The following is an 11,075-nucleotide window of genomic DNA, read 5'->3' as shown; positions in this document are numbered from 1 at the left end:
TGTGGCATTTTACCTCTCTAATAAACTCTTCTTGAAGAATTTTCATTCTAAATTTTTGTCTAAATTTTTCCTCCCAGGCAGTTTTGCTGATAATTTGCCTCAGCTTTGGGGAGTTAGCCCTTTCGGAGCAGTAAGGGTCTATAGATAGTGCTGGTTGGGAACTGTTTTCTCTTTCTCCATTGGAATGTGATACATTCCATTCTTTTACTTTGTTCTCCTCTATCATATACCCACTTCTTTCTCTCTTCTCTAAACTAAACAGTCGCAGATGTGTAGAAATTATTGATGCAAGGAGCACCATAAAATATGGAATTGGCATTAGTAGGGTCAATTTTTCATATTTTATTTCTCTAAATAATGAAAATGTCATTTTTCAGTGTGTGAAGGTGACAAAACTGCTTTTCCCATGAGAACAGCCTACAGTTGTGCATGTAGTGTCTCACATTAACATTGTCTCTCCATCCAGGTATTTGTACTGTGACCATCACCCTAGAGCCTGGGCACATACAGGAAATCCAGGGAACATAGGGTACATGCAGGAGACACCGTTCTGCCTCAGAGTTGGACACCTTCTCCCCTACTCCATGTCAGATTCCAACATGACTGACTTCAAGAACCCCTCCACCTTCATCCTTCTGGGCATTCCTGGCCTGAAGGCATCCCATGTCTGGATCTCCATCCCCTTCTGCACTATGTATGCCATAACTTTCTTGGGGAACATCATTATCCTGTTCATTGTGAAGATGGAGCCGAGCCTCCATGGGCCCATGTACTATTTCCTCTGTATGTTGGCAGTCACGGACCTGGTCCTTTCTACATCCATCGTGCCCAAAACGCTGAGCATCTTCTGGTTCAATTCAAGGGAGATTGATTTCAGTGCCTGCCTCATCCAGATGTACTTCATTCACTGCTTCTCAGTGATGGGGTCTGGGATCTTCGTGGCCATGGCTTTGGATCGCTACGTGGCCATCTGCCATCCCCTGAGACATTCCACCATCCTGACAAACCCCGTGGTGGCCAAGATTGGTCTGGCCGTGGTGCTGCGTGGTGGCATGCTCGTAATGCCCCATCCCTTGCTGGCGAGGCGGTGGCCATATTGTAGAACCAACATCATCCCCCACTCGTACTGTGAGCACATAGCCGTGGTGAAGCTGGCCTGCGCCGACATCAGCGTCAGTAGTTACTATGGACTCTCTGTGGCATTCTTGGTGATGGGTCTGGATGTGTTTTCTATCACTGTGTCCTATATCCAGATCCTCAGGGCTATCTTCAGCCTCCCCGCAAAGGACGCCCGGCTCAAGACTTTTCGGACCTGCGGCTCCCACCTCTGTGTCACTTTAGCCTCTTACATCCCACCTCTCTTCTCCTTCCTCACGCACCGATTTGGCCACAACGTGCCCCTGCATTTCCACATTCTCATGGCCAACGTGTACCTCCTGCTGCCCCCCATGTTAAACCCCATCATCTATGGGGTGAGCACCAAACAGATCCGGAACAGGATGCTCCAGCTCTTTACTCATAAAGGGACCTAAACCTTTTTCCTAGTGCTCTGGCTCTCAGATTGAGTTCTGTGCAAAGCTTACCAGGTCCATGGTGCTGGACCCTCTTCTTGAATCGCTTGTTGAATAGTCAGAGAGACAGTAAACCCTTTCCTGATACTACTGTACTGTGTCAGCATGACAGACTGGGGAATCAGTTCATGTACCATTCACTGGGTTGCCTCCTTGCTAATTGCTGGTAACTGGACCCCTGAAACTCCACCCCTTGCCCCACCTCTTCTCCCAAGACTTCTCCTGCTCTGCTTCTTTGCCCCAAGGCCCCACGCTTATCACTTGCTCCTCTATTCCCCTCCCATTGTCACTTGCTGGATCATTTCCACCTCCCTCCCCCACCTCAGCTACAAAGGAGCCATTTCAGATTTTGGTGGGGGTGCCAACTTTAACCATGATTCCAGGGGCTACTTAGACCTTTGAAAACTCTAGTTTTTTGGCGGACAACTTAGCAATCAGCTGACAGGAGCACTGTGTATAACTCCTATATCAAAGAAATAAAATAAAATAAATATTAAACTCACTCAGCTCTACTACTAAGTTGCTCTCACATCCTGTGGCAAATCAGTTAAGGGACATTGGTTAGCTTTAAAATGTTAATGTACGTTCCTATTTCATTAGTTACTTTGCGGAGATAGTGACCCTATCAGGACTCCTGGGTCCTATCTCAGCTCTGGGAGGGGAGTGGGGACAAGTTGGTTACAGCAAGGGGCAGATACATCTTGTTGCCCGATCTCTGGATTATATATTAATAATATTGATTATTTAAGAATCCCCAAATATCGTTTTGAGGGTTGACAGATTCTTGCCCCAAGATCAGGCCCGGTATTATTCAAATTATTATATTGTCGAGAACCCCGATGTACACAGTTGCAACACTCAAACTATAGGAATTCTTTATTTTTTACAAATATACTTTATTAATATATTTAGCACAGTCACAAACACCCCAGCTCAGAAAGGTAGATAGAGATACTACAGAATGTACATCTGCACATCCATATACTCACACCTTCTCCTGTACAACAACCTGAAATGTTGGCCATCATCTTCCTCATTACCATCACGTTCCCCATCATCGCCAGTGGCCATCATTCTGACACCTCCTAATGATGACATCTCCTTTTCCTACTGGCCTCAGGCTGTAATGCCACTTTTATAATATGTTACGCTGATGTGATTCTGTTTGATGCATATTCAGCTGGGGATTTTTTTCCTTTTCCGTGTTTGTATTTCCTCATCTTACTAATGTTGGGGTGTCTTTTTTCTAAAGGTTAGCATATTAATGATTTTAACTTATTATCACAGATGTCAGTTTGTTACCATGGCCGTTTTGTGGTTTGGTATTACATTTGTTATTTTTGTCTTCAGCGGTTCTTTCAGTTCTTTCCAAGTTCCAAGTTGTAGTGTACCTGTTAAGTTTAAAAGGGTATGGATTTAGGAAAGCCCATCCTACTGCCAACCTACTTCAAAGCATCGTCTATTTTAAAGGTCACAGCCATATATAGGCCTTATGCTTTAGCTCATCATCATCTATCTTGGTGAAAGGTCTGAAACATATGTATCCTAACTTTGCCTTAGCTCACCATACAGGATGTGGCCTGCAAGTCCCTTGTGTTACAGCCAAAATATACTCTAAAATAGACCTATAAACCTATTATAATGAAACAAAGAATCAAACCCATAAGAAACTTATACGAAAAGATATATCAGCAAGCAAGCAGGCTAGCCTGAGATGTATCTCATATACCTGTTATGTATGTCAGTTCATTTCCAGGACACTTCTGTGGTTGAATCATGTACCCGTGGTCCGAACTTCACCTTAAACTCTATTTTCAGCTCCCCAGATAGTTGAGGTTTTCTGCGGGGCCGTGTATCTGTGCAAAGTTTATCAGTTTAAAGTTTGTAGGCTTTAAGCTGTATGCTAATTAGCTGAAGCTAATGCCTTACAGGATACGGGTTTGTCCGTGTCTTGCATTACTGCTGTCAAGTCTGAATCGCCACGCTGGCACTTCGAGTGCAGAAGGTGGGGGCCCGCAAGGATTCTAAAAATTATTTCCCTGTGTGACGGGTTGGATCACAGAACCCCCAATGGGAGTTGCCACCTGATGTGCCAAGACTACTTCTGCCCCAGCACCCTGTCTTGCTGAGCCAGACACACCCGTCTGCTCCAACACAGACCCAGGGTCTGAATTACTCGCCCCAAAGCTGCAGGTTTACCTGAAAGCAGCTCACAGAAGTGTTCCTGTCGTTAACACTCAGATTTCCAACTCGCAATGGGGTCTAAACCAAATAAATCCATTTTACCCTGTTTAAATCTTATACCAGGTAAACTCATAAATTGTTCGCCCTCTATGACACTGATAGAGAGAGATGCATGGCTGTTTGCTTCCCCCAGGTATTAAAACACCCTGGGTCTGTGTTGGAGCAGACGGACGTGTCTGGCTCAGCAAGGCAGGGTGCTGGGGCCCCGAGCTGGCAGGGAAAGCAGAGGCAGAGGTAGTCTTGGCAGCTCCAAAGCGGGGGGGGGGGGAGGTTCCATGATCCAACCCGTCACACCCTTGTATTAAGCTCCCAACTTTACAGCTTTTCCTGACATTGGATTGGTAGATGCTGCCACCACCCAAGTGTAAAACCCCTCTGAGAACCCAGGAAGGCGCACTTGGGAATTCTGCACTGTGAGGTACCCTCAAGTCCTTTCACCCCACCCCCTCCAGGGAAGAGCGGAGAAAGAAAACCAAAGGAAATCAGCTGTTGCCACCAGCTAATTAAACAACATGTTCACAAAACTTTTAGGACACAAAAATCCAATCCTGTTCTTAAAACAGGTAAATTTTATTAAAAACAAAAAGAAAGACTTTATATCTGAAAACTCAGGCTATTGCTAAATTTAAAAAAAGCACTTACAAGGATTAAGCATCAAGAATAACGTTCTTGAGGTCCAGCTTAAAGGATACAAGCAAAACAAAAGCACTTGGAGTTAGCACAGAGGAGACCACAAACCATAAAGAAATAAAAGGACATAAACCTGATCGCATCTTCCTAGACATTTCCTGATCTACTTACATATCTGGGGTTTCAAATGAGTAATTTCCAGGTCTGATACAGATGATTTTTTATACCTGGCCCAAAGCTTCTTACAGTATAACTGCAGCCCTATCTGCCTCTCTCCGAGAACAACAACAGACAGACAAAAGGGGAGTCTTATTTCAATTGTAAAAAGTTCTAGCCTTCCCATTGGCTCTTTTGGCCAGGTGCCCACTCACTTCCTTGTACCTATGCACAGCAGTGAGACTTGTAACCCTTTACAGGTAAAACAAGTACAGAACAAATACTGAGAGGGATTTGATAGCTACTGGCTGGCTGGGTGTCCATAAAAGGGAGCTACGTCCCCCACTCCCTTCAGTTATCAAAGCTGCTGAATATAATGCAAAGCAGTGAATACAATAAAGCAAGCTAGCCCACTGGGCTGCAATGTGGGGTCTATATAAGAACATCAGAACGGCCATACCGGGTATGATCATTGGTCCATCTAGCCCAGTATCCTGTCTTCCGACAGTGGCCAATAGCAGGTGTTTCAGAAGGAATGAACAGAACAGGAAATCATCAAGTGATTCATCCCCTGTCACCCCCTCCTAGCTTTTGGAAAACAGAGGCTAGGGACTCAGAACATGGTGCTGGATCCCTGCCCATCATGGCTAATAGCCATTAATGGACCTATTGTGCGTGAACTTATATAGTTATTATTGGACCCCTGTTATAGTTTTGGCCTTTACAACATCACTTGGCAAAGAATTCCGCAGGGCGACTGTGAAGAAATACTTTATTTTGTTTGTTTTAAATCTGCTGCCTATTAATTTCAGTGGGTGACCCTAGTTTTTGTGTTATGTGAAGGAGTAAATAATTTTTCCTTATCTAATTTTTCCACACCATTCATGATTTTACAGAATTTCTATCATATTCCCTCTTAGTTATTCCTGTTCCAAACTGCAGAGCCTCAGTCTTTTTAATCTCTCCTCATATGGAATCTGTTCCATACCCCTAGTCATTTCTGTTACCCTTTTCTGTACCTTTTCAGAATCCAATATATCTTTTTTTGAAGTGGGGGGACCAGATACGCACACAGTATTCAAGCTGTGGATGTACATTGGATTTATAGAGGCACTATGATATTTTCTGTCGTATTATCTATCCCCTTCCTAATGATTCTGAACATTTTCACAGCTTTTTGATTGCCACTGTACATTGCTCACATGTTTTCAGAGAACTATCCTCAATGACTCCAAGATCTCTTTCTTAATGGATAGCATCTAATTTAGACAATATCATTTGGTGTATATAGTTGGGATTATATTTAGCCACGTGCATTACTTTGCATTTATCAACTCTGAAATTCATCTACCATTCAGTTCCCCCTTATCCCAGTTTTATGAGATCTCTTTGCCATTCTTCAGAGTCTTCTTTTGAATGAATGATCTTTATTAATTTATACCATCTGCAAATTTGGCTACCTCACTAGTTACCACTTTTCTTGATCATTTATGAATGTGTTGAACAGCCCTGGCCCAGTAGAGATCCCTGGGGGACACCGCTATTTACCTCTGTCCAGTTTCACGATTTATTCCTACCCTTTGTTTCCTTTCTTTTAGTGGGAGTGCCTGGTAACACTTTCAGGACTACATAAAGAGCCTTAATTTAATTTAATGACGAGCCTTTTGTTATCGTAATCACCCTGCCTCTGTTGATAAACAAACTCCCTGCCCCAAAGGCAGAAACTGGGAGAAGCACAGAACTCATCCCATATCACACTCAAGCTGTGTTGCAGGGAACAGCTTCATCTGGGGCTCAGGCTTGGGCTGTGAGCAGGCCGCAGGTATGAAACTCAGGTGGGCTAGAGACCCCAAACTTCCCAAATGGTGCCTCTGCCCAGCTGAGATCCCTCTGCTCCGGGGCTGGGACAGAAGCTATTGCTGCCTGACAAGGAGAGGGCCTGCAGTACGAGGTGGCCACAGGTGAGCACGAGCTGTAGTGGGTTAATGAACCATTGCCTCCCTCCCGTCCCAGTAGTAACTGCCAGATCCCTTTTTGATTGGACTTCCCAGTTGAAAACCGGGTACCTGGCAACCCTAAATGGCACCCAGACACGGAAGCCAAAAAGTCGACTCTCTCGGTAAAACTCAGATGGGTGGAAAACCTATTAACTCACGTTTGATTGTATGAACCATCTGTATAATTAAAGTTCTTGGTTCAGGCTTGTAGCAGTGATGGAATAAGCTGCAGGTTCAAATCAAGTCTCTGGAACATCCCCCGCTGGGATGGGTCATTCAATCCTTTGTTCAGAGCTTCAGTTCGTAGCAAAGTCCCTCCAGAGGTCAGAAGCAGGATTGAAGACAAGATGGAGATGAGGCATCAGCCTTTTATAGCCTCTTCCAGGTGTAAGAACCTCTTTGTTCTCACTGTGGAAAATGACAGGAAAATGCAGTTTGGAGTCATGTGGGCAAGTCACATGTCCATGCATGACTCAGTTCTTTACAGGCAGCAGCCATTGCTCACCTGCCATCTTGAATAGCCCCAGGAAGACTTCTTATGTGGATTGGAGTCTTCCAGGGCCCATTGTCAGTTAAATGTTTCTTGACAGGGCACTTAATTTGCACATTCCTTTTTCAAGAAACTGATGTCGAAGAAAACTCAGTTCTCGCTTTTTGTTTGGGTGCAGCAAAATTAAATACTTTATTATTTCTCCAGTAATTACCATGGAGGGAGAGAGTGCCATAGGACACAGGGTCCTGGACAGGTCTCTCAACTGGTAAACAATCACAGCAAGCCTTTATACCTTTTACAGACAATTTCTAGCAATAATACAGACAGTAAAAAGCAACAAATACATTTTGTTTATACATAAGCTTTTCTGCTATCTCACTAGAAAAACAAGACTGCAAGACTGCATATTGCAAGGTCGTAATAACTTTCACACAATTCACTCTGTCTTACATTATCTTGCTTCCTCACGTCACCAGGGTCACAGTTAACCTAACTCATGCTAACTAACATTCATTAAGATCTCTTCAAATCCTTGTTAATTATTTACTGGCTTCCACACTCCCCCCTTTTGTTCTTCTAGTACAACAAACAATTTCAAATCTCAATTCGCATGAAACCATGGACTTCAGATTCTACAGCAAACATGTCAACCGTCAGGGGACGTAATGACAATGCATAATTAGCATGAACATGAAAGGTATTTGTATTCTTACGTTATTTACAACAACAACAATAATATAATCCTAAATTAACTAACAACACTACAAACAATAACAATCCCATAGGAATAATATAATATAATGGGGCTGTTGTACAATTGCAAACACAAAGCACAAAACATCATACCTAGTACATAAAGTAAACACTCTATAAGCTGTATGAAAGGCATTCCTTCCAGCTTGATATACATTCTAAAGCACGGGAATTTGCCCTTGCATTCTATCTGCATTCCAATAAATGATATAATTGCCTGCAGCAGTGGTAAGATCAATATGTATATCTTGTAAAGTGGTGGCATTAACGCACACACAGCTATCATTAGCTTGAAAAAAAATGGGTGTCCCGTCAGGGTAGTTCCTTGACCTCCACCCTCTCAACAAATATTGTCATAAACAGTGACAACTTCCCCTAGCTTCAGTTCATAAATACACTGAGCTGTGGTGGTTCTAACGGCCAAAATGTCCATTGACTCTCTATTCTCATCCAAAATGTCAGGTGTCAAGCCAGGGGTACTGTCTAGAAATCAGTTGGAGATACCAGGTGGTCTAATTTCCCCAGATGTCTCGGTAAACAATTACAGTCCCACAGGCATCCTCCCCATGGACCCAGCAGGATTCGGTATGTGGGAGCCCACACCCACCCTAACCAGTCCATATGCTTGGAAGGAGCACTGTGAATGTCCACACTTCCATCCAGAAAGTGTCCAAGTATGTCTTCATGACCACAGATCAGATGGTACTCCTGACATCTGTAAGGGCAGTGGGCCAAGTCTAGTCTAGATCCCACTGCAATGCCTTCCCAGCCTCAGTGATATTCAATACCATCTCTGTCAGTAACTTCTGGGTCATAGAACTAAGGGTGGAAATTACATGTAACTCAGCAACTCCAGCCTGTACTGAAGATAGCTGAGCTTCAAAAATAAGGCTAGTGGCCTTTTCTAGTTGCCCCAATTTCTTATCATGTTCTCGGCCTGGAAGAGTAGTCCAAATGGCTACTACAGTATTGGCTCCAGCCCACAGGGATCTGGTCAATTCCCTTTTTGTCCAGAGGAAATAACCCAGGCCTTTTTGTTGTGCTAATCTAATGGTAGCCCCTTGTGAGCAATCTGGGTATGTAGAAAACTGGATAAGGGCAATGTCAGGTAAAATCCAATTAGGGAGGGCAATACATACTGAAGGATTTATCCAAAACACAGGGCACAGCCTGTAGAATAAACCCCAAAATCCAATTAATACCACAGTCCCAAGCATGGGTCCCACAAATTTCCTCCTGCCAGTGTACAATTCTTTGTTTCTTCACCAGGGTCAGTTCTCAATGTCCTTTTCAGTCAGGAATTCCTGGACTTTGGCAATGTCAGTGGAGTGAGTGTGTCTCCTTCTTTCCCAAAACAAGCGAGGTTTAGCATCCTACAGGGGAGAGGTTTCCAGCACATATCACCCTGTAATAGCTGTGCTTTTTCTAGAAAAGTCTAAAGGCACAGTTGGTCTGTCAGTGGACAAGGGAGCTTTTTTCCCTGCTGTCCAGAAGCACAGTAGAACTAGAAGAAAGAATAGGCTAATCATCAATAGGAAAATTCTTCTGATGTGGAGGGGTCTTTTTGCAGTGAGAATCCTGGGTCCAAACAGTCAGTCTGTGGCACTTCACAGCGGTGTCGGTAGTCAGCAAGACTTGGAAAGGGCCTTTCCAGCATGGAGCCAAGGCAGTCTTTCGCTGATGGATCTTTATGTAGACCCAGGCTCCTGGTTCCAACGAGTGGCAAGGTTGCACAGGATCCTTTGGTAGTGCTTCCATCACCTGTGTATAAAAAGACTTAACACATTTCATTAGGGCCTGACAATATTTAAGCATTATGTTATCCAGCAAATGAATGTCCATCTGAGCTGGGGTTAGTGGGGGTGCAGTTGGTAGTCAGCATTGGGTGTCCTGTCAAAATTTCATGAGGGCTGAGTCCAGTCGTTCGATTGGGAATGGCTCTCATACACCTCAGTGCCAAAAGAAGGGCATCCGGCCACCTTAAGTTCGTTTCAGCACAAATCTGGGCCAGTTTATTCTTTAAAATCCTGTTCTGGCGTTCCACTGTCCCAACTGTGGGTGGTGAGGGCAGTGAGTTGCACATAACTCCTTTACAATCTGTCCAGTAAAAATGAATTCCACGATCACTGTTGATACCCACAGGGATGGCAAAACGTGGCACAAAATCTTTAAGCAAAATGTCACAACAGTCCTGACACCTGCTTTCCTGCAGGGAAAAGCTTTAACCCAATTGGTAAATACATCAACTAAAACAAATACATATCCATAACCACAACATGTAGACATCGAAATAAAATCAATCTGAATATTCACAAATGGTCCCCAAGGAGGAGAGTGGGCTGGCCGCTGCACACCAATCTCGTGTAACTGTAGCAACCATTCCCCCCCCCCCTTCCCTTGGTAGGCAGCCAAGCGGTGTCCTTGACTGGGGCCAGCACATGTTAGCCATTCTCTTTTTTCTCCCTTCTTTGCATTTTTTTTTCTTTTCTCTTTTTTTTTTCGTTAACATACAAAGAAAACTGTTACCCTTTACTCATACACCTTCTTTTATACCATGAACACATAAACATTACTGTTATACAGTACATTAGTCTTATTAATCAAGTATGCCACATATACCCTTTCACTAAAATAACCTTATTACAGAACTTTGGAAGAACAAGCCAGGACAAGCACACCCACTTTGAGAAGTTCACTTAATATAACTTCTAGTCCAATAGCTATCCACCATCCCCAGCCCTCTGGCTAAAAGTCTGAGGTAGCCAGAAGGATCCCTCGTACAATATGGGGAGTGGGTTAACTTTTCATGTCCTTGCTTCCAAAGACTGTCAGTATGATTTTAACAACAATTCTCAATTAAAAGATTTGGCCAATGTAGTTTCTTTCTCTTACTGAAGAAAATGTATTAGACTTTAGTATATCACATTTTTCTGATGTAACCAAACACTTTGTATTCTAAATTGAACAAAACAAGTATCTGCATTGCAATGCAACATTTTCGCTTGATATCAAATCAGACCATCTCATGAAAATATTAAACACAACAATTTTTTTTGGCCACGAGACAAAACACCACAAAACGGAACATAGAACACAAAACATAAATTGTACTGTGCCAATAAATCATGGTAAGTTGAATGCTGTTCAGCTGGCATCAGTCTTCTCTAATTATCTGAAAGGCAAAACGGAGGTCTGCCCCTTCTGGGCAGTCAATCAGTACTTAAAATACCG

The 11,075-nt window shown here is 43.4% G+C and overlaps 1 protein-coding gene across 1 annotated transcript; it reads left to right on the top strand.

The window, feature by feature from the left end:
• Positions 1-584: 584 nt before the first annotated feature.
• Positions 585-1,532, top strand: LOC120394219 (olfactory receptor 52R1-like). Its single transcript, XM_039518448.1, has one exon. It carries the CDS (start codon positions 585-587, stop codon positions 1,530-1,532), a length of 948 nt encoding a protein of 315 aa, XP_039374382.1.
• Positions 1,533-11,075: the final 9,543 nt, after the last annotated feature.

This window comes from Mauremys reevesii, unplaced genomic scaffold (genome assembly GCF_016161935.1).
Source record: "Mauremys reevesii isolate NIE-2019 unplaced genomic scaffold, ASM1616193v1 Contig42, whole genome shotgun sequence".
NCBI classification, from domain to species: Eukaryota; Metazoa; Chordata; order Testudines; family Geoemydidae; genus Mauremys; species Mauremys reevesii.
Note: the sequence above shows the minus strand (reverse complement) of the source record. Positions and strands in the feature narration are given on the sequence as shown.